General features: G+C 62.0%; 1 protein-coding gene across 1 annotated transcript; it reads right to left on the minus strand.

The window, feature by feature from the left end:
• Window positions 1–1,591: 1,591 nt before the first annotated feature.
• PPIL2 (peptidylprolyl isomerase like 2) lies at window positions 1,592–21,533 on the minus strand. Its single transcript, XM_052654435.1, has 21 exons — window positions 21,414–21,533; window positions 17,618–17,667; window positions 16,348–16,393; window positions 14,801–14,863; window positions 13,948–13,999; window positions 13,069–13,120; window positions 10,011–10,102; window positions 9,403–9,492; window positions 8,691–8,766; window positions 7,943–8,103; window positions 7,024–7,099; window positions 6,609–6,715; window positions 6,363–6,452; window positions 6,138–6,171; window positions 5,611–5,728; window positions 4,190–4,246; window positions 3,754–3,826; window positions 3,595–3,657; window positions 3,350–3,489; window positions 3,031–3,150; window positions 1,592–2,585 (listed from the first exon to the last, which is right to left on the minus strand). The coding sequence occupies exons 1-20, from the start codon at window positions 21,443–21,445 to the stop codon at window positions 3,054–3,056; spliced, it is 1,569 nt and encodes a 522-aa protein (XP_052510395.1). The 5' UTR covers window positions 21,446–21,533; the 3' UTR covers window positions 1,592–2,585; window positions 3,031–3,053.
• Between the last annotated feature and the right edge of the window lie 1,398 nt (window positions 21,534–22,931).

The raw sequence follows: 22,931 nt of genomic DNA on the forward strand, positions 1-22,931 counted from the left end.
CAGACTGAGTGCCATGGACCCCAGGGCGGCCTCTCTGGAGAGCCAGCCCTGCTCATGTCTGGAGTGAAGGGAGGGGACCACTTCGCCCCGACTCTTGGACCCACACTGTGGTGGTTCTGCATGTAGACTGCTGAGGGCAGTGCTCTGAAGGCTGTGCACCTCTGCACCAGGGTGCTTTCTAGCCTTGTTCAAGAGCAGAAGGCGCCACTGGTAACACTTAGATGAGTGAGAGAGAGAGAAACGTGTCTAACGGAACACCCTGTTTGAAGCCAGTAGCTTCTTTATCTAGAAGGCAGGTGAGCGAGTGGTCAGCAGACATGGCCCCGGGCCTATGCGCAGGTCCTGGGCGGCTGGCCCGCAGAGTTCGAGCTGATCACACTGGACCTAGGGAAAGCGGACTTCCTTTTCTACTCTGATGTACTTGAAGAAAAAGAATTATTTTTCCTATATTTGGAAGAGGCCAGAACAGGATAAACTTCCAAATTAAGATCTGCCACTGTTTTCGCGTTTTCCACAGAAGGTTCCAGCGGCAAGACAGGTGTAAACTCTGGTCACTCGGGGGCCCCAGCCCACCCTGCTTCTGCTCGAGTTCCCACGCACTGGGCCTCTGCAGGGCTGGGCTGCGTGTGGCTTCTGGCCAGTCTGCAGAGAGTGGAGGCCAAAAGGCCCTCTGGCCAGTGAGCCCGGCCTGCCCCTCGACGCATCCAGAGGCCTTCAGTGTGCTCGCTGGGCCCTGAGACACCCAGGACCCTGGCTCCACAATCCCACAGCCACAAACTGGAGACGGGGGGGCTCTCCCCTGAGCCAGAGCCCCAGCTGGTGCTCCAGATCAGGTGAGCTTCCCGTGGGCACTCTCTGACCCACACCCGGGACCGCCCCCGGGGGCTGGGTCATCCATGAGGGTACCCAGCAGGCCACCTCCCGGCAGAGCCCCTTGAAGGTTTAGTGGGGGCCTGCCCTGAGGGCTGAGTCTGAACCCCCAAGAGCCAGCCTCAGCCAGCAGCCAGGCACTTCTCTAGCAGATGCTTCTGGACACCAAGAAGCCTCCTGTGGTTCCCATGTCCACCACACTCACACGTGGGCCACGTGTACTGGGCACTTAGGTCTGGGCCGTCTCTGGGGGTGCGGCAGCCTTCTTCCCCTCGGTGCGGGACGGCTCTGAAGCTGATGCCACGGCTCTCAGCTGCTTTCCTTTTGGGTCTTCTGCAAAACCCGAGCTCCTTTTGAAACCAAACGAACTGACCGTGAGTGGCTTCAAGGACAAATACTCCTGAGGCCACAGCCAGACGTGTGGGCAGAATGCTGGGCGTCCCCTTTAAGTTCCTACACGGCTATTACCCCGCGCCTTTTATTTAAATTATTTAAGATATTTTTTCCCTTGGAAGAGTGGGAGGTGATGTAAGGATTATAAATGCGCTTAAGCCCGCCATGCAGTGTTCTCTGCACATTTACTTTAGAAACGAGGTTTAGCTCTGGCTATTTTGTACCTACATGTATATAAGTATATATATATAGTATTTTTATACCTTAATGCTTACTCTTGATGGCATCCGTCAGCTATTAGGAGGGATCAGAAATGGGAATTGTTTCATAAGTCCTTTACTTTACCTGATGCCCTCAGCAGGGACTCACACAATCTGAATGTTTTTAACATCTAGAGAAGTACAATTTCAGCTTAGACATAAACCCTCCCTTGTCAGAGGCTCTGCGCGGGCGTCCCCTCTGTGGAGCTGTGGGTCTTCAGCCTGGGGTGGCTGGCCTTCCGTCAGGGCAGGTGGGCCCGGCCGCTGGATGGACGGATGGATGGACAGAAGCCCAGGCCAGCCCAAAGGCGTGCTCCCAAAGCAGGACCGCCCGTGTCTGGCCCTCCGTGCTGTCTGAGCTTCCAAAATAAAGCTTGCAATGTTTACTGCATCCTGGTCAGTAGCACTGATGGTCTGGTGGTCTGGCAGGGCAGCGAGGGGCCCACGGTGGCCTCCTCGAGAGCTGCTGCGGGCAGGGCGCCCCGCACACCACCTACCCGTGACCCCGGCTCCCAAGGACTAAGTGAGCCGCCCAGCGATTCCCAGCCAAGGAGGAGCTGGCGCCGGGTCCTGAAGACACGGGGAGGGCGGCCTGGCCGCAGGCGTGGGGCAGGACAGTCCCTGTGGAACCCAGGTCCCGCAGACAGTCGCAGGCCCCAGAGGAGTCCCAGTGGGCCTCGAGCGGGGGAGGCGCCACTGTGTGTGTGGACCTGTGGGCCCGGGGCCCAGCAACAGAGACGGGAAGAGCCACAGTACCTTCTGGAAGCAAGAGCCGGCTGCACTTGCTGCCGTGAGGCTTCGGGTGAGGAGAGACCGGACAGAAGTGGGCACGGAGCCTGGCAGGGGGGGCAGCCGTGCTGACCCAGGAGCTCAGTGCTGAGAGCGGGCGAGGGCAGCAGGGAGGCTGTGGGCCTCCCAGCAAGAGCGGAGGTGGTGCTGGGAGGCAGCTGTCCTGAGCGTCTGTGGTGCTTCTGGAAGCCGAGGGGGTGTGTCCAGGGGGAGGGCTGCAGGGGGCGACGTGGGAAGGACGGGCTCTGTGGCTCCTCGGGGGAAGAGGACACCCTGTGCAGGGCACCAGTCAGTGTTAGCACAAGACTGGGTGGGTCCCCAGGGAAGGGCCCCTGCTCAGCCCTGGACAGGACAGCGGGAGCCCCCTGTCCTGATGGCAGAGGGAGCGGCCAGTGAACCCAAGCAAGAGGCAGAAAAGGTTTTTGGACGGAACATTGAGCTCTGCCCCCCGAGTCAGAAGGTCTGGTCTGAGGTCCCAGGTGACCACTGGCTGGAGGACCACGCCAAGTGGATCGGCCACCCTGAGGTGACCGGCAGGCGGTGTGGGGGTCAGAAGACAGCCCTTCCTCCCTGGAAGCCCGAGATGCAAAGAGATGCGAAGACAGGGCCGGGCCAAGCCACCCGCCCAGGGAGGGAGCCAGGAAAGGACTCGGGCGGCAGCCAGAGCTTTATTGAAGGGCGGGCGGTCGGCCCCGCGCACCCAGCCCCGAGTCCCTACCGGATCCGGTGCAGCAGCGGCTGCTACCACGAGCTGAAGTCCTCGAAGCCGCGGCTGGGCTTCTTCTTGGCCACGGGGACACCTGCGCTGGTGGATGGCTCCTCCTCTGCTACCCGCTTCCTGGGCGGCACGGCGGACATGAGCTGCCGTGTGCCCGTGGGCCCCCAGCGAGGAGCCCCCACACGTCACAGGGCCGCGTGGGCCCTGACTCCCCAGCTCCCTCCCCGTTGACGGCACAGTCCTGGAGCCTCCCGGAGTCTGACCCCCACTGACAGGCTCTGATCCTGGGACACGGGGCGTGGGCACCGCGGAAACTCACGTGACTGCCGGGCTGATGTACTTGCCCACCCCCTGGCGGTACGTCTGGGGGCCCTGGCTCCCCTGTGGGGGCCGGCTGCTCTTGGCCATGCTCTCGGGGGCCGCTGCCTCCAGCCGAGTCTTCTTGCGCTCCTCAGCGATCTGTGGGAGGTGGGCGGAGGCGGGCTCAAGCGCTGGCCCAGGCAGGGCTCCGGGGACAGAACTGGGCTGGCTGCGGGCACAGCCGTCCCCCCGGCCCCTCCTCACCTGAGCATCAGCCTCTTCATAGGGGTCCACAAACACAATGGTGGAGTCGACACGGATCTCCTCCTGGCAGGGTAGGTGGGCATGAGCAGGCCCCCCAGCTGCCCACCGCCCACCCAGCTCCGAGCCCAAGGAGAGGGCCCTCTGCTCTGGGGCACGTACCTTAGGACGGTCAGTTTTGGGGTCACTCTCCACATTCTCCATGGCCGTCAGTGTGTCAAAGCCCCCAACAACCCTGCAGCAGAGCAATGGGGCACCTGAGAATATATGTGCCCGGCGCAGGCACCCCTGCAGACTGGGGCACAGACTGTGAGCAGGTGGGCCGGCTGCCAGCACAGACTGACGGGACCCGTCCACACACACACATCTGCAGAGAACTTGGCGCTAAGGGTGAACACCAAGTCCTGGACAAAAGGTGGAGAGACAGGACATGGCCCAGCTCTGAGCTTCGGGACTGCGAAGGGAGAGCCTGCGGGGGACAGGTCTCAGGTCTAAGGGTCACCCCTCCAACTCGTGCACAGACTGGACAGGGGGGCACAGGCCTGGCCTGGGAGAGGCGGCCACCCACCACCAACACAGACCCTGCCCAGCGTCTTACCGCCCGAAGATGGTGTGCTTCTTGTCCAGGTAGGCGCAGGAACGGAAGGTGATGAAGCTGGGGAAGGACGGGGTGGTCAGGGAGAGCCCACACCTCCCTACCCGCCTGCCTCAGCACCCCCAGGCCAAGCTCCCACATGGGACGGTGCACTGTCAACAGTCTCAGCCAGGACAGACACATGGACACGACCAGGAGGCTGAGCCCCTGGGGCTGCACCCACAGCCTACGGGAGGAAAACACATGACCCGTGGCAGATGCCCCAGGAGCACGCGAACCCTGAAACCTCGCCTGGAGGGGCAGGCTCACGAGCCGGGCCAGCTGACAGCGCTGCTCACCGGCCCGCACAGCCCGGCCTGGAGGGGCCTGGATCCACCACCCCTTGAGCTGAGAACACAAGCGTCCACAAAGCCTCAGCTCTCAGGTGAGGGCCCGAATACACGCCCCTCAGCAACGGAGCAACCACCCCCCCAGAATGAGCCAAGAAAAGCACCACTTCAAGCTGTCACAAACTACAAAACCCTCCAAGAGCAGCTGTCTGCAGGAAGGCAGGGCACCCGTGAGCAGGAACTGTGAAGTCACATTGAAAAGATAGAAGACGTCCTGGGAAAGCCGAGGCCCACCCCCACATGGAGGCTCTCACGCTGCCTGATCCTCTAAAACACACGTCACACGGCTCCGAATGGAATCATGTCCACGTCGGAGGATAAACAACTTAGCAAAGCAGATAGGAGACAGCGCAGGGACCGCCCTCAGGGACGCTGGCGCGGGAGGGCAGCCCGAAGCCCCTCCTCGTGGTCGGCGGGAGGTCCCTCTTCTGTGGGCCGCTCCCCAGGGGCCCCGCTGAAGGAGGTACAGAGAAAACCACTGGGAACAAGTCCCCCAGGCCACTGGACGGGGCCCGTCCTGCTCCACTGGTGCCTAAGACAGCCAGGGGCCAACAAGCCACGCCAGGCCGACGGGCACCCTCACCATCCGGCAGCAGCAAAGCCCTGTCCACCCATTGAGGGGCAGCTCCCAGAGGCACCAGGACCACTCAGAGACACGCCCTGTGCCCCCACGGCCTCCCAGACACGCACGAAGGCACAGCTGGGACCCCGCACAAGAGACGGACTCCAGCGCAGGCCCAAGCACACACCCCCCACCTTCCCGTGGACTGTAACATCTGGGAAAGCATCTGAAACATAGCTAAGCAGCTCAGTGTTTTGAACACTCCTCCTTCCCGAGGACTGCCGTGGGGAGGCAGCGGCGAGGCTGCGGTGCAGCAGCCCTGGGCGTCCCCTGCCTCCTGCTAACAATGTCGGCCTTCGACAGGCAACGCCTAAGTGCCGGACGGCCTCCTGGCTTGACAGACACAGGTGGGCACGACCTTGAAGGCAAGGCTGAGAGCCCGCGGAGTCCGCCCCCTGCCCCCATCAACTCACAATTGAGACTTGTTAGTGTTGGGCCCCGAGTTGGCCATGCTGAGCACCCCGCGGCCCGTGTGCGAGAGGTTGGGCCGGAACTCATCTCTGAAGGGCTTCCCCCAGCACGACTCCCCGCCTGGAAGAGAGGCCGGGGCAGCAGGATGACCGCGACCCGGGCAGCCCAGAAACCTCGCCGCCTCAGGGCCCCCACCCCCAGCTGCCCGTGGAGCCCCACCCCCAGCTGCCCACAGGCCCCCACCCCCAGCTGCCCAGGAGCCCCAGCCCCAGGCCCTCAGAGTAAACTCCACACGAGGGAGGGTGGGCTGTCCCAAGCGGCCGGCAGGCTGGGGAGCTTTGGAGAAGCAGCCCCCAGGGCAGAGCTCGACCCCCATCGCTGGGACCCTAGGTTGGCGGCCAGACGGGGGCCCCTGGGGGCCCCAGGCCTCACCACAGAGGCAAGCGAGGAAACGGGGCTGGAGGCCGCAGGCTGTGGCTCTGGGCCCGCGGCACAGCTGGCACCCCAGGGGCCCAGCGCCAGGACCCACCTGTGCCAGTGCCCGTTGGGTCGCCTCCCTGGATCTGTGGGAAGAGCACGCCAGTGAGGAGCCCCGCCATGAGCCCCCAGCTTCTGCTGGGGACAATGGGATCTCCCCCACCAGCTCGATGTGGACAGCTGGGCTGGGGCCCAAGGCCCCTGGGGACCAGGGGCTCAGCACCCCCACGGGGAGGACTCCACACCCGGGCGGGGGGCAGCTGGCGTCGGCGCTCACCACGAAGTTGCGGATGGACCGGTGGAAGACGGTGCCGTCGTAGTACTGTTTCTTGCAGAGCCTGATGAAGTTCTCACAGGTTTTCGGGGTCTGCAACAGGCCAAAGGCTCCCGTGAGCCACACGGTGGCCTCGACGGTGGGAGGGGCTCCCGGGGCCCGGAGCCGGGTCTCAGCCGGTGGACTTGGTGAGCCTGGCCACCCTGCGGCTGCGCTGGGCTCCCGGTGGGGGGGGGGGCACCCACGCACCAGATCGCAGTGCAGCTCCAGGTTGAGGTCGCCCAGGTTGGTGTGCAGCCGCACGTAGCCCTTCTTCTTCACGAACTGGTAGCGCAGCTCGTCCTCGTCAATGGCCGCTACGAGGAGACGCCTGAGCTGCCTGCCTGTCCGGGGCTGGGGACCCAGGGGGAGGGCGGGCACCAGGGGCCAACACGGGGAGAGGAGGAAGGGGCTGGGGGACGGTGGGCCCTGACCAGTCAAGACCAGCAAAGAAGGGCGCTGGGGCCTGGGCGGGGCAGCCCCCCACCCAGACACAAGCTCACTTTCAAAAGGACCCGTCCCTGCCTGACCACTAGTGAGCTGCCGGCAAGCCCACAGAGCCGAGGCAGGCAGGGGGGACGCCTGTGTTCAGCCACCGCAGACAGGGAGTGGGGCCAGATACTACCTGCTTCGTGCGTGGTCTCGGGAACCATGGCGGTGGACGTGAAGGAGGCGCTGACCCTCCCGGTGGAGTAATGGGCCTGCGGGGAAACCGCACCAGTGCTCAGCAAGGGGGCCGCCCCTCTGCCCCGGGCCTGCCCTTCGCCTTTCTCCACCACGCCTGGGCACCGGGGGCCCTCCTGGGCAGACAGTATGCCCAGCCCACGCTGGCCTCTCCCGCAGGGCCCAGCGAGAGCCGCGACCCTCGGCTTCAACCGCGCCAAAGGCCTGGCTGCCAAGCCTGGTGTTAAGTGAAACCTGGAAAAGCGTGCCAGGCAGAGTGTGGGCACCTCTGAGGTTCAGAGCACCAGGCACTTGAGGGCCCTTTTAAAGGTTTCAAGGTCCTACAGGAAAAAATCATCCACGATAAAATGTCTTTTTCCTTCTAAACACACAAAAAAGAGATTTCTTCCTATCAGAAGAAAATGCATCAAAACGCTAAGAGCTGCTGTGTTAGGGAGAGCAGTGAACACCACAGCCTTGTCTTCAGCACACCTACCTTCCTGGACAACTGTTCAAAGGGGGTCTCCCAGCCCCAGGGCCCCAGGCCCTGCCTGGTAGGGGCAGGGGCAGCTGAGGGCCCGACAAGCCAGGGCACGAGTCCCAGAGCCCTCACGGCCGACTGGGACCCAGGGCCAAGCACAAGGACGGGGGTGGGACGTGCAGGTGAGGGCCAGGCAGAGGCACCCCGGAACCACCTTCCCTCCTCCCCCGGCAGCTCGGCACCCGAGTCACTCCGGCTCCGGGTGGCCAGCTCCGCAGGGCCGTGCCTGAGCACACCTCAGGCTGCTCTGTGGCGAGGAACCATGGAGGCTGCTGGCAGCGCCCCACCCAGCACCGCGCTCCAGGAGTGCCGGCAGGGCAGGGCAGCGGGCCCCACTTACGGCGTTCAGCTTGTCCGCCTTCGCCTTCGCGGGGGCCCTCATGGTGGCCGCCAGCACCTCGTCCCCTCTGAACTCCCGGTAGAGCTCCTGCAGCGTCTCTCGCGTCTCCGTGTTTGTGTTTTTCAAATAGTAAGACGGGTCCTGCTTGGCCTTCTCCTCGTCTAGAGACGGTACGGTGGTCCTGAGTGGCTGAGGCCGAGTGCCGTCCCCAGACGCAGTGAGGGCCAGAGCCACGGAGAGCCTGGCCGGGCATGAGGCCAGGGCAACCAGGGCCTCCGTCCGTCACAGCCTCCAGGTCACAACAGCCCCGGGGCAGCCCGTGGAGAGAGGAGGGACGAGGTCACTGCCCCGGCCCGACCCCAGGGTAACAGCCCCAGGTCACGCTCCCACCCGCCCCAGGGCCCGCCTGCCCCCCGGCGGCCATCACACCCAGCCTGGCCCAGTCCTGTGGTGAGAAACAGACCATCTCTGACGAGCGCGGAGAGGGCGACCCAGGCCCCAGGGCCCCAGGAGAGAAAGCAGCCCTGCGGGGCCTGTGGCCACGTCCTGATGGCCTGGCTGGCCCCCACACGCCCAGGCCCCAGGGTCCTGCTGACCCACCCCAGACGGCATGGCAGCTCAAGACATGCAAGGCCTGTGCAGAGCAGGCTGGGACCCCCGGACTCTGGCGAGGGGCAGGGAGCGTTCCCCAGGGGCGCTGGCTCTGCTACCCAAGCCCCTCGCCCCCGGGCAGCTGGGCTGTACGTACCTGGGTCGATTATTTTCATGTTATTCTTAACATGAAAGAAATTGGAAACATTGAATTTGTCCAAGTTGGTGGGATCCTACGGCACAAAGAACACGTGTGGCAGTGAGCCTGGCACATCCTAGGCCATGCAGCTGCTGGGCAGAAGGCGACAGGGGAAGGGCAGGGGCCCGGGCTTGGGGAGAGCCCGGGGGTCGGCAGGGGCAGGTGGAGACAGGGCTGCAAACCCGATCCCCAGCTGCACACCTCCCCGCTCACAGCCAACAGCGCCCCCAGCTGTCAGCACAGAACACGGTGCCGATCGATCCCCTCCCACCGCCACCCCCTGCAGTCAGCTCCCAGACGGACCCAGTTCACCTAGGGTCAGAGAGTCCACCCTGGCGGAGGGCCGTGCACTGGCCTCAGATCGTAGCGGGACGAGCCACAGGAGAACCAAGGCCCCCGACTTTCTGCGGCCGTGACTCAGACGAGCCCGCTCAGGGCTCTCAGGACACCTACAGCCGTGCTCTAGGCTCGCCCCGGGTCCTGGGCACCTGCCCCGGCCCTCAGGCTTGAAACGGGGCGGCCTCGACTTGGAGGCGCTCTGGGGGCAGAGACGAGTCGGGGAGCCAGGGGCCCCAGACTGCGGCGGCGGCCTGTGCAGAGGCCCGGGGTGAGCCATGGCTGGGAGGGGCTCTGCCAGGCTGCGCAGGCAGGGAGCCGGGAGGGTGATCACCTGCAGGGTGATGATGTCCTGTCGGCAGAAGGGCTCGTCCGTCAGCAGGTCTCGGAAGTTCTTGGCCTTGATGTTCAGCTGCTCCACCGCCTGCAGCCAGGAGGAGGGCCACAGTCACGGTGCCTCCCTGCAGCCCACAGCCCAGAGCCCACCCGGGAGGGGGGAAGGGCAAAGGAGGGGACCAGAGTGCGCCCCCAAGGGGGTGGACCCATCCTAGGCCCCAAGCGGGTCCCTGATATCTTGCTCCCAACCTGCCGCCCACCTCCACCCAATCCCACCCCATGACCCCAGAGCCCAAGCGGCCAAGCTCCAGGGGTGGGCGTGAAAACCCACAGCCTGCCACAGGCGGCCTGGCCCAGAGCAGGAACCCCAGCCCTATGCTCCCCGGGCAGGGCCTGGAGCTGGGCTCCCTCAAGGGTCTTTGCGGGCCTGCGGGGCCCGGGAACTAGGACCCACTCAGCAAGTAGAGCTGCCTGGTCCAGGCCTGGAGGCCACAGGCAGGCCACCATCCTTTGGCTAGAGCAGTGGCTCTTAGCCTGTGACCTCCAGGGACCCAGGCCCACCACCCCCCCTCCCCGGTGTCCCCACCAGGACTTGTGACCACCCACCTCGTGGGCGTAGACGTTGCCAGTGGTCTTGATGGCCACGATGTGGCTGCTGTTGGTGAACACGGTGAAGAGCACTGGGCAGTGGTACTTCCCTGGTGAGAGGGCGCAGGGGCGGGGTGGGGCGGGGTCAGAGAGGGCGAACAGGTGGGGTGTGGTGGGGGGAGGTTCAGAGAGGGTGCAGGGGTGGGGCGGGGCAGGGGGTCAGGGAGGGTGCAGGGGCGGGGTGGGGTGGGGTCAGGGAGGGTGCAGGGGCAGGGTAGGGAGGGGTCAGGGAGGGCAAAGGGGTGGGGTGTGGCGGGGGGGTTCAGAGAGGGTACAGGGGCAGGGTGGGGCGGGGTCAGAGAGGGTGCAGGGGCGGGGTGGGGTGGGGTCAGGGAGGGTGCAGGGGCGGGGTAGGGAGGGGTCAGGGAGGGTGCAGGGGTGGGGCGGGGCAGGGGGTCAGGGAGGGTGCAGGGGTGGGGTGTGGTGGGGGAGGTTCAGAGAGGGTGCAGGGGTGGGGCGGGGCAGGGGGTCAGGGAGGGTGCAGGGGCGGGGTGGGGTGGGGTCAGGGAGGGTGCAGGGGCAGGGTAGGGAGGGGTCAGGGAGGGCAAAGGGGTGGGGTGTGGCGGGGGGGTTCAGAGAGGGTACAGGGGCAGGGTGGGGCGGGGTCAGAGAGGGTGCAGGGGCGGGGTGGGGTGGGGTCAGGGAGGGTGCAGGGGCGGGGTAGGGAGGGGTCAGGGAGGGTGCAGGGGTGGGGCGGGGCAGGGGGTCAGGGAGGGTGCAGGGGTGGGGTGTGGTGGGGGAGGTTCAGAGAGGGTGCAGGGGTGGGGCGGGGCAGGGGGTCAGGGAGGGTGCAGGGGCGGGGTGGGGTGGGGTCAGGGAGGGTGCAGGGGCAGGGTAGGGAGGGGTCAGGGAGGGCAAAGGGGTGGGGTGGGGTGTGGCGGGGGGTGGTTCAGGGAGGGCGCAGGGGCGGGCGGGGTGGGGGTGTGGGGTCAGAGAAAGGGAGCAGGAACCCTGTGGCACCAGGCCTGGGCGCCCCCCACCCAGGGGCCCGTCCAGGCTCCGCCTCCGAGAGCAGGAACTCCGCCCCCTGCAGGACCACCCCCAGAGTCAGCCCCAGCCCACGCTGCCACCCTCTGCCTCGGGGACCAGCCTGTCTCCCCACCAGCCTGCTGCCCCTTCGATGAGTCAGCCCCGCACACCACACCGCAGCCCCTCTCTCAGACCCCACCCTGACCCGACACCTGCGCCCCTCCCTGCCCCACTGCACCCTACCCACCCCCCAGGGCAGCCGGGGAGCCCGTGCAAGTCAGTCCCCACAAGGACGCTGCAGCAAGGGGGACACGTAGAGATGAGAGACCTGGGGTTGTATGAACTCTAAGAACCCTGACCTCAAAACTGCAAAAAATAATTACAAGAGCATTCTGGAAGCTGGACCACCGGCTGGATATTCGACACTAACGAATTCATACTAACTTTCTAGGTATGATGAGAGTGTCTCGTTTCTTAAGTCCTTAGCTTTTAGAGACACACTCAAATACCTAAGCGTGAACCGGCACAAAGGCACCGACACAGCGGAGGGGCCACAGATAAACTCAGACGCCCAACGGCGGCTGGAGGGAAGCTAGGGCTGGAGACAGGCGGCACGCAAACTCGACTCTCTCGACGCTGAAATATCAGCTAAGACACAAGAGGGCGCTCTCCAGATGAAGGGTGGTAAAAAATGTCAAAAGGCACAGTTGAGGGGGAGTTCCTGGGGGTCCAGTGGCTAAGACTCCGTGCTCCCAATGCAAGTTCAACCCCTGGGCCGGGAGCTAGGCGCCACATGCTCCAACCAAGACACGGCGCAGCCAAGTAAGTAATTAAAAGAAACCAAGTTGGGTCACATCTTCCTTGCTCGAATCTGAGCCCGAGACACTGCTGGGCTCCCTGCCTCAGCCTGCCCCGGACCACAGCCCGTGCCCCTGCTCCACTCACACCGGGCAAGTAAGAGTGGGCCCCACGCCGCGGGGCCTGTCACGGCTGGGCCTCTGCCTGGAGCGCTCTCCCCACAGGGCACGCCCCATCTGTCTGCAGAGCCCCCCTCGAACTCCATCAGCCGGCCCCCGGCCCCTCTCCCTTGGCCCACTTCATCTCTGACCGCAGGACAGGCCGCGTCTGACCCACCGCAGTGACCTCGTTTCCAAAGCCCCCCCCGTCTCAGGAGAGGCTTGGCCTGTGCTATCTGCACGCGGCAGGCAGGCACTCAGTGAACGCTGGTGAAGGAGCCGCTCTCGGAGCGAGGAGCTCCCCAGCGCCCAGACCGTCCGGGCCGCCAAGGCCGGCTGGGTCCTCACTGCCGTCTGCACCTGCTGGGGGCTGGCCGGCCTCCAGGCATTCCCGGAACGCACCCGCCAGCAAACCCTGACCCAGCCCTCCCCCAGGGCACCTGCACACGCCCAGGCCCACAGGGAACTGAGAACAAGGCCAGGCGTCCAGCCAGTGCTCGCGGAGGCTGCCTCCACATAGGCGTCCGGCCAGCAAGAGCAGTGGAGGGCACGCGGGGGTGCAGCGCGGGGCCCCGGGACTGGGCCGGGGCGCACAACCAATGCTGAGCTGAGCGGAAAGAGCCCAAGAGCCCCCGGCCCCACGCCCAGCCGCCCACCTGGGCCTCGGCCGGAACAGCTCCGTGTCCAGTGACACCTGGACCACAGCCAGGCAGGGCCTGTGCCCCCAGGGGCCCAGTTAAGCCCACACGGCCCAAGTGCCCCACAGTGAGGCTCATCCCCTCCACTGTGCCTTTTTAAATTTTTTACCACCCTTGATCTAGAGAGCGCCCTCTCGGCCTTGTGTCTTAATTGATGATTGCAGGGTCGAGAGAGCCGAGCTTGTGGGCCACCCATCTCCAGCCCCAGCTTCCCTCTGGCCGCTGTCGGGCGTCTGAGTTTATCTGTTCCCAGTTTTAAACTACCTGTGCCTCTAGGAAGACAGTATCACATTTTTGATAAATTGAAAGCAAGCGTCTGGCCTGCTCAGAAGGTAAGAACCTGGTGAGAGGTGGGGCTCGGGTAACTCGAGCCGGCTGGAAAGGATTACTCACCTTCACTGTTCTTCGCAAAGTTCAACTTGATCAGGGACCTCCCATCCAGTTTCTGGAAGAAACGGAATTAATAAAAATAAACAAGCAACTAGCGTGTGGAGGTGCTGAGGCCACCAGGCCGGTGTGGCAGGCAGCAGCTCTCTCTGGCTTACCTCCCACCCAGAACAAGGCCAAGGCCCCCTCAGGGCAGGTGTGAGCCAGCCCGTCCGCCCCGCCTCGCCCGCCCCTGGGTCTCTGCAGCACTGGCGCTGCTCCCTGACACCCCCAGGCCCCCGTCCTCCTCTGAGGTAGCACCCTGGTCCCTGGTCCTGCTCCGCTACAGAGCCAGCCCCGCACCGCAGCGCTAACACCCCCCCGAGAGTGAACTGCAGACACGCCACGAGGGAACGGAGAGCAGCCTGTGCAGCGGAACCGGGCCCAGGCCTGTGGCAGGTGTGCAGGGCTGCGGCGGGAGGGACCGATCCCACGTTCTCTCCAGCACGGCACACCCAGCACGTCAGCAGCGGGAAGCTAGCTTCCACACAGCCCGTAAGGAGCATCGCCCAGAGGGGTGGGACGCCCAGCGCCTCCGAGGGTCTAGGACCCGAATCCCCTTCATACCCACCAGCAGGGGCCTAGAATGCTTCGACTCCTCCAGGGCAACGTGCCACGAGTGACCAGGCCAAAAACGCAGCCCCAGGGCCGGCAGGCTGGGGGCCACTGCACGTGCGCCTGGCCAGCGTTGGTAACAGCAGGGGATGCCAAAGCCCGCGGTGCCGGCTTTGACATGTGGGCACGCGGGGGGCATGCTCCACGGAGGACAGGCGTGGGGAAGGGAGGGGGCGCGTGTGACACTAGAGCGTTCGCCGGCCTCACCGAAGCTCCAGCAGGGCCACCTACCTCTCCGTTGCTGGGGTTGGTCCCGTACTTCTTAAGCCAAGGAATGATGTTCCTGGAGGAAGAGACAAAGCGTGTCAGACGGCGACGGGCCAGAGCCGGGGGCTGGGATGGGGGGCGGCTGCCTGCGGGCTGGGGGCCGCTCCGCCCTCACTCTCCGCCTCATCACGGGAAGGAGTGTTTCTGGCTGCGCAGGCATCAGTGGCCGCTTGGGGTTTCTCCTGCCGTTGTGCACAAGCGTGGATAAACACCACTAATGGCAAGACCTCCACACGCGTTGCTGGGGGTACCGGGCCAGCCTCAGAACCACACTCCGCACAGTTCTGGACGACGGGGGCGAAATGCTCTCGCTGTGACTGTGGAGAGTGGGTCTGGAACCACCCTCGCAGTGTGATCTCTACCAGGTTCCCACAAACACCTCCCAGGCAAAAGGGGCCCAGCCTGACAGCGCCCATCTTCCCTTCACTCTGAAGTGCTTTCCACGTTTTCTGAAGTGAGACTGTCACGAGGAACGGCAGAAGCCTGCTTCCTCGGAACACAGACAGGGCACGAGGCTTCCGAGGGCAGCACCGGAAAGGCAGGCACCTCGACTACGGCTCTGCCTTCGTGACGTGAAAGCTACACACTCTCCAATGTTCCAGCAGCTAGGGGGTGCGGATCAGAACGCTGGGGGCCCCCAGGCAGAGGTCAGAGCAGTGCTGCCCCTCCCGTCCCCAAGAGGCCCACCCAGGGCTCTGGAGGCTGTGGGGCCACAGCGTGGCCCTGCCTGCAGCCCACACCCTCCCGCTGCCCTGTCTCAGGTGGGTGCCAGCAACCTCACCACATCCGTCAGCTTAGACGTCAAGGGGAAACTCACAGCAAGTCAAAGACGACACCTTCAGGAGTGCACACCGGGTAGGCGAAGGGCTGCAGAGAGAGACTGAGGGGCAGCAGAGTCACTCCTGAGCGCCGCCCTCTCCCGACCCAGAGACGCTGGCGGGCGGCCATGGTCGGGGGCCCCGCCCGCTCCTCGCTGCACCGTGTGCCCCGCTCCTGCATACTCCCAAGGGACGGGCACATGACGCAGGCCAGGTCTGATGACCGGGAAGCTCCAATGCAGGGAGGTGGGGTCGCAGGGCACCTGCCGCCTTGTGGAGAGTCTGCTCAGGAGCAGCGGGGGGGGGGCCTGCCTTTTCTCTAGCCTGAGGTTCCCATCGAGAGCCCTCGAGGGCTTTTCTGACCTGGCTTGTTTGTGCCTCACTTTCCCACGTGTCGGGCAGTGGGGGTCAGGCCCTGCGACCTGGAGAATCCGGCAGCACCGGGCTCGCCTCCCCGGACACCATCCCAGGGAGCTGCCCTCTGTGGCCCACCCACTCTCCTCCAGCCCCAGGTACCGCTTGGGACTGACCAGAGCAGGAGGCAACGACGAGGCGGGCTCAACAGCAAGAGTGTGAACATGCATCCTCTCCCCGTGGGGCCTCGAGGGCACGTCCTCCCCCAGCACCCCAGGAGTTACAGAACGGGCAAGACACGAGCCTCTGGGAGGCTCTGGGAACCAGAGACCTCTACAAAACTATTCACAAGACCACACTCCCAGGAGGCAGATGACAAGGCTGCTGGCAGCGGACAGAACCCCGGCCCCCTCAGCAAGCGAGACAGGCGAAGCCCTCACTCTCCACGGGGGCCCTCCCTGCCCCGTGCCACGGCTGACCAGCCTCCCTGCGGTGCTGGGGTCATCTGGAGACGCTGGCCAGCTCTCGAGGCTCACCCTGACCTACTGATTCAGAACCCGGGGGCGGGGGGGGGGGGGGCGCGTGGTATGCTGTGTAGACACACCTGTGCAGACAGAGCTGACCACGGCTCAGACTTGGGGAAGCTCGGGCCCAAGGGGACCAGCAGCCCTGCCCGCTCCCCCAGCCTCACGAGGGAGAAGGCCTGCGATCGGCTCTAGCAGTGTCCCTCCCTGCCCTCCCGTGACCGACATCCCCAGGAAAGGGGCAGGGAGGCCCGAGCAGCATGAATGCTGCTGCTGCTGCTGCTGCTGCTCAGACTCAGGACCGAAAGGAGAGCAGGGCAGCCCAGAGCTCAGAGCCAAACCCCTTCCTGGGTGGGGCGCCTGGGCCGGGGAGCTCAGCCTGCCCAGCACGGATTCTCTGGGCTGCGTGGGTGGCCTGAGGACAGAGCACACCGCCCTGGGACGTGAGCACCCGGCTAACGACACGACCTGGTCAGAAGGCACCCAGCTCTCTCCACTGCCGGGTCCTTCCTTTGGCCGCAGGGAAGAGCCGAGCAGCGGACGCAGACAGAAGCCACCCCGGCATCTCTGGGGATCAGATTCACTGTGACGCAGGGGAGCACCCCAGAATACTCGCGGGGAGCACCCCAGAATACTCGCGCGAGGGGGGAAGCTCTCCCAACTCTCACCTGCAGTGGTCGAAAGGCAGACGGCGAAAGTTTGTTTGTGGGACATCTGTGTGAGATGAAAACAAAGGTCGGGAAGAATAATTACTCCGTAAAGAGTTTCACAAATGTGTTCCAACAAGTCGAGTACATTTTAAGGAAAAGCACGTGCCGGGGCTTCCACAGTGGCGCAGCTGCTAAGACTCCGTGTTCCCGATGTGGGGGGATCCGCGTTCCCGCTCTGGCCAGGAAGCTAGACCCCATGTTCCACAACTAAGACCCAGCACAGCCACACGAATAAGCAAAGTTTACACAAATACAGAAACAAAAATTAAAAGTGCATGTAAGTCATTAAGGACGAAACGTAACGGCATGGGGTTACAGTCAGTGACATCCTAGTAACCGTGCGTGGTGACAGACGGCTACTGGACCTATTTTGGGTGTTTCTTTGCAAAGCAGAGAAATATCAGATTACTGTGTTGTACACCTGGAAGAAATATAGTATTGTAGCTCCATTATACTTTAATAAGAATAGTAAAGCCTGCTTAAAAAACAAGAGAAAGAAAGAAAAGAAAACGTTGATCTAAGTTACGCAGTGCAAAAATTGCTGTGGTCTAAAACAAAACCAAAATACACCAAGAAAGAGCTTGGAGGAAAAAGCGCTCGGCGCGGGCGGGCTCCTCCCAGGGCACAGCGCTAGCTGCCCCGGCCGTGGGCCGCGCCCGGCTCCGCTTTCCCCGCGGGCGCGCCAGTTCTGGGCCGGCGGCGAGCGGGAGGCTGCTCTCCTGGCCGCAGCCACGGCGGCTTCGGGCTCTGTCACTCTTTGTATTACTGACTGGATAGACCAGACGTTATTTTAACCTACGTTTAAAAGAAAAAAAATCACCAACATTTAAAAGAAAAAAGGCACTTCCCCTGTGGTCCAGTGGTTAAGAACCCACGTGCCGACGCAGGAGACACAGGTCCAGTCCCAGGTCTGGGAAGGTCTGCCCCGTCGTGGGGCTGCTAAACCCACGCGCCACAACCACTGAGCCCAGCTCCACAGGAAGAGCGGCCCCCACTCGCAGCAGCACAGCCCCGTCACAGCCAGCAAGAGGGAGCACCACCCCCAGGTCAAACGCCTTCTCCACGCCGAGTGTGCCGCCTCCTGCGAGCTGTGTCCTGAGCCCGTCTGTCCACCGCAGCTTCCACCTTCTTGCTAACTGTTCACGTTCACAGGCTCACTCTACAGCGAAGACGCCACCCTCTAACTACGCCACATGCCCAGAGGGAGCAGAAGGATTTCCCATCTTACCCGGTTTCTTGCCGCCATAGAAGTGAGTGTATTCAGCACAAGTGATGTACCTGGAGAGAGAGAGACAGCCTTACTACTTCCCCTTTCATGAAGACAGAGTCTCGGAAAGAAACTGACGGCCGAGCCACTTGGCTCATTTGGGAAATGTGTAGGTGTTTACCTACTGTGTGTCAGACACACGGTGATAAACACAACAGAACACAGATATGGGTGATACACAAACCCGTGAGCAAACCCAAACAGTCTTCCTGCGCAGAGGAACTCAATTCAACAGTACATGAGGGGTGGGAGGTGGGAGTGGGGTTCATGATTGGGAACTCATGTACACCTGTGGCAGATTCATGTCAATGTATGGCAAAACCAATACAGCATTGTAAAGTAAAATAAAGTGTAAAAACAAAAAAACAAAAAAACAAAAAAAACCAGTAGATTAATGATGAGAAGTGGCTGGTCACATGAAGACCTGGGGGGGGGGGGGGCTTTCCAGGTAGAGGGACCGCGCCCGCCCGGCAGTGGGGGCTGCTGAGGACAGAGACTTGGGGGTCCTCGCAGGCCATGGGAGAACTCTGGACTGGATTCAAGGGGGACGGAAAGGCACTGGGGGAACTCTGACAGGGCCCTGAGTCCTCACAGCGTCACTCTGGCTGCGGTGTGCAGAGGGTCGAGCAAGAGGCAGCAGAAACCAATCAAAGAGCAACTACAAAGGTCCAAGGTGGAGAGGACGGGTGGGCCAGCAAGACGCGGCCAGCTCCTGCACGCGCCAGCAGGGCTCACTGAGGGACAGGGGCCAGAGGGAAGCTCCCAGGTTTCCGTCCCCAGCGAAGGAGCCAGGGTGTGACCACTTAGAGGGGAAAATAGGGGAAGAGCAGGCTCAAGTGCTGACAGTGAACGAGTTCCTCTTTGCTTTTCAATGCAGGGGGTGCAGGTTCCATGCCTGGTGGAGGTGCTAATACCTACAGGCCTTGCTGCCAAAAAACCAAAACACCAAACAGAAGCAATACTGGCACAAATTCAATAAAAATGTACAAAAAAAAAAGTCCCTTCCACAGCGGGGCTCCCTCAATGAACTCCACAAGCCCGTCAGATCTTCCAGGGGCGGTGTTGTAAGCCAGGCTGGGGCCATCACCCAAGGAGGGTGTGAAATAGAGGAAACGGCGGGAGGAGACCTAGGAGGTCTGGGGAGGGGAGGACCCAGGAGAGGGAGCCCAGAGAGCACCCTCTCTGAAGAAACCCGAAAACAGAGAGTGGTGTCCCAGACACCGAGGAAGGGCTTCAGAGGGAGAGCGGCGGTCCGGCACGCCCCAGGAAGCGAGGACAGAGAGCTGACCCCCGGATGGAGCCCCACTCCGGGAGTTGAAGGATCCCGACAGGAGCAACGCGGGCAGACGCTGACTGAAGCGGGGTCAAGGGGAAAGCAGAAAACCACAGGAGATCGTCCTCATCTCGCCATTCAGACAGCTCAGCTTAGCCACGTCTGACCCTGCGACCCCACGGATCGCAGCATGCCAGGCCTCCCTGTCCATCACCAACTCCCAGACACCCTGGAATGTGAAGTCAAGTGGGCCTTAGAAAGCATCACTACGAACAAAGCTAGTGGAGGTGATGGAAGTCCAGTTGAGCTGTTTCAAATCTTGAAAGATGATGCTGTGAAAGTGCTGCACTCAATATGCCAGCAAATTTGGAAAACTCAGCAGTGGCCACAGGACTGGAAATAGTCAGTTTTTATTCCAATCCCAAAGAAAGGCAATGCCAAAGAATGCTTAAACTACCGCACAATTGCACTCATCTCACATGCTAGTAAAGTAATGCTCAAAATTCTCCAAGCCAGGCTTCAGCAATACATGAACCGTGAACTCCCTGATGTTCAAGCTGGTTTTAGAAAAGGCAGAGGAACCAGAGATCAAATTGCCAACATCCGCTGGATCATGGAAAAAGCAGGAGTTCCAGAAAAACATCTATTTCTGCTTGATTGACTATGCCAACGCCTTTGACTGTGTGGATCACAATAAACTGTGGAAAATTCTGAAAGAGATGGGAATACCAGACCACCTGACCTGCCTCTTGAGAAATCTGTATGCAGGTCAAGAAGCAACAGTTAGAACTGGACATGGAACAACAGACTGGTTCCAAATAGGAAAAGGAGTAGGTCAAGGCTGTATATTGTCACCCTGCTTATTTAACTCCCTGCAGAGTACATCATGAGAAATGCTGGGCTGGAAGAAACACAAGCTGGAATCAAGATTGCTGGGAGAGATATCAATAACCTCAGATATGCAGCTGACACCACCCTTATGGCAGAAAGTGAAGAGGAACTAAAAAGCCTCTTGATGAAAGTCAAAGAAGAGAGTGAAAAAGTTGGCTTAAAGCTCAACATTCAGAAAACGAAGATCATGGAATCTGGTCCCATCACTTCATGGGAAATAGATGGGGAAACAGTGGAAACAGTGTCAGACTTTATTTTTTGGGGCTCCAAAATTACTGCAGATGGTGACTGCAGGCATGAAATTAAAAGAGGCTTACTCCTTGGAAGAAAAGTTATGACCAACCTAGATAGTATATTCAAAAACAGAGACATTACTTTGCTGACTAAGGTCCGTCTAGTCAAGGCTATGGTTTTTCCAGTGGTCATGTATAGATGTGAGAGTTGGACTGTGAAGAAGGCTGAGCACCGAAGAATTGATGCTTTTGAACTGTGGTGTTGGAGAAGACTCTTGAGGGTCCCTTGGACTGCAAGGATTTCCAACCAGCCCATCCTAAAGGAGATCAGTCCTGGGTGTTCATTGGAAGGACTGATGCTGAAGCTGAAACTCCAATACTTTGGCCACCTCATGTGAAGAGTTGACTCATTGGAAAAGACTCTGATGCTGGGAGGGATTGGGGGCAGGAGAAGGGGACGACCGAGGATGAGATGGCTGGATGGCATCACGGACTCGATGGATGTGAGTCTGAGTGAACTCTGGGAGATGGTGATGGACAGCGAGGCCTGGCGTGCTGCGAGTCATGGGGTCGCAAAGAGTTGGACACGACTGAGCGACTGAACTGAACTGTCCACTGAGGGAGGTCCCATGCCCTCCAGCCATCTCATCCTCTGTCGTCCCCTTCTCCTCCCACCTTCAATCTCTCAGGGTCTTTTCCAATGAGTCAGCCCTTCGCATCAGGTGGCCAAAGTATTGGAGCTTCAGCATCAATCCTTCCAATGAACACCCAGGGCTGATCTCCTTGCAGTCCAGGGGACTCTCAAGAGTCTTCTCCAGCACCACAGTTCAGAAGCATTGATTCTTCGGCACTCAGCTTTCTTTTTAGTCGAACTTTTACATCCATACATGACCACTGGAAAAACCATCGGAAAAGACTTGGAAAAGACTCTTGAGAGTCCCCTGGACAGAAAGGAGATCCAACCAGTCCATCCTAAAGCAAAGCGGTCCTGAATATCGTCTGGCGGTTAAGAAAATCAAAGAAATTCGACGGTAGCTCGGGGGCCCAAGTGGGTTTAACTGGAAGATGCTGGAGCTCGGGAGCGGACTGGGGGACGAGGGACGACCACCGCGCCCGAGGAGACGCCCCCAGGAAAGAGCTGGCGAGCCTGAGGAGCCGAGGGGACTGGACCCCCGAGACCCGCGCCGGAGGGGGGAGCCCGCGGAGGCTTCCGGCGAAGCGCCGTCGAAGGGGCGGAGAGCGCGGGGCCCCGGAAACCCGCCGGGAGCGGCGGAAGCTTCCGCGGAAGCGGCGTCTCGGGAGCTCGGGGGCGGGGCGCCGGGCGGACAAGCCCGCTCCCGGCGGTGGCGGCTCAACTCACATCTTGTCCTTCTGGTGCTGTCGCTTCCCCATGGCGACGGCAGGGTCAGCGAGCGCAGAAAACGGGGGAAAAGCACACCTCAGACCGCGGCGTCTCGGACGAACTCCGTAACTACTTCCGGGTCTCGCCGAACCGCCCCGGAAGCAAGCGCTGAGCACGCCGGGAACTGTGGTCCCTGGCTGCCCCGCCCCCACCCCGAGTGCACGCCCGCCGGGCGCGGAGGCTCCCTGCGCCCGGAGGCTCCCTGCGCCCGGGGGCTCCCTGCGCCCGGGGGCTCCCTGCGCCCGGGGGCTCCCTGCGCCCGGAGGCTCCCTGCGCCCGGGGGCTCCCTGCGCCCGGAGGCTCCCTGCGCCCGGAGGCTGAGCAGCTTCGGCGTCGAAGCCTCCCCGTCTCTGCAGCTTTCTGTGCACCGCCTATCTAGCCTGCCTGCCTGGCCGCAGCTCAACGCCATTCCATCCCAAACCCGCCCTGGTCTGACCTGGCTTCTCAGGTCTTCCGCTTGGAGCCCCTAAGTTCCCCCCGGCCTTGGCCCCATCTCTGCCCCAGGCCGACACCTCCAGATGGACACCCACAGTCGCTATCCGCCCTCTCACCGCTCACCCGGACCGCACTGCCTTGCAGCCCCCTCTCCTGGGCGACCCAGGGGCAGGTGGCCATCAAGCCCAAAGGTCCAAAGCTCTCGTGATCCCTTCGGCCTCTTCCCTCGGCCGGACCACCACGTTGGGGTGCCCCAGGCCAAGCCTCAGACCTCCCCCTACACTCAAGCACTGGGTGATCTTGCCCGGGCTCGCGGCTTTAAACGCCTGTATCGCTTGACTCCCAGTGCTAAATGGCCAGCACTCAAGACTCCTGCCCTCTACTCGGGCAACCCAGTGAACTCGAATTCAATATGTCTGCTAAAGCAGAATTCTCCTCCTCCCCCTCTAGGGTCCACTCTCCTCAGAGTACCACTATCCAGCCAGTCACCCCATACAGCTTCATCTCAACTCCCACAAGGGCTTGTTACCCCTTGTAATCCTGTACTAATCCATCTGTGTACTGTCTAGCCACACACATGCACGCACGCGCGCACACACACACACTCTCTCTTTCTTCAGGGTGAGACATGGCTTCCCCAAGAACCAGGACCCCAACTGCTCGTCTGCTATCTCCAGTCACAAGCAAGGTGCGTGCGAGCTGCGTGCTGTCCCTTCAGTTGCAACTGACTCTTTCAACCTTCTGGACTGTAGCCCGCCAGGCTCCTCTGTCTGTGGGGTTCTCCAGGCAAGAATACTGGAGTGGGTTGCCACGCCCTCATCTAGGGCATCTTCCCAATTCAGGGATGAAACCAGTGTCCCTTGCGTCTCCTGCACGGACAGGCAGGTTCTTTGCCACCTGGGAAGCCCCAAGCAAGGTGCAGGGCATACCTAAGGGCTCAAGCAACATCTACTCTACCGGCCAGCATCATTGGACACTTTGTGAGGACTCACATCTCACATGCAGGTTGATTTTAAGGTCAGCATGCAAGGTGATCAGAGT

The sequence above is a fragment of the Budorcas taxicolor genome, chromosome 17 (assembly GCF_023091745.1).
Source record: "Budorcas taxicolor isolate Tak-1 chromosome 17, Takin1.1, whole genome shotgun sequence".
Classification (NCBI taxonomy): Eukaryota; Metazoa; Chordata; class Mammalia; order Artiodactyla; family Bovidae; genus Budorcas; species Budorcas taxicolor.

Coding starts and splice junctions, on each gene's coding strand:
- PPIL2 (XM_052654435.1), bottom strand. CDS start 21,445: ATGGGGAAGCGACAGCACCAGAAGGACAAGAT. Junction 17,668..21,413: donor CAGCACCAGAAGGACAAGAT/GTGAGTTGAGCC, acceptor CTCTCTCTCCAG/GTACATCACTTGTGCTGAAT. Junction 6,716..7,023: donor CGAGACCACGCACGAAGCAG/GTAGTATCTGGC, acceptor GTCTCCTCGTAG/CGGCCATTGACGAGGACGAG.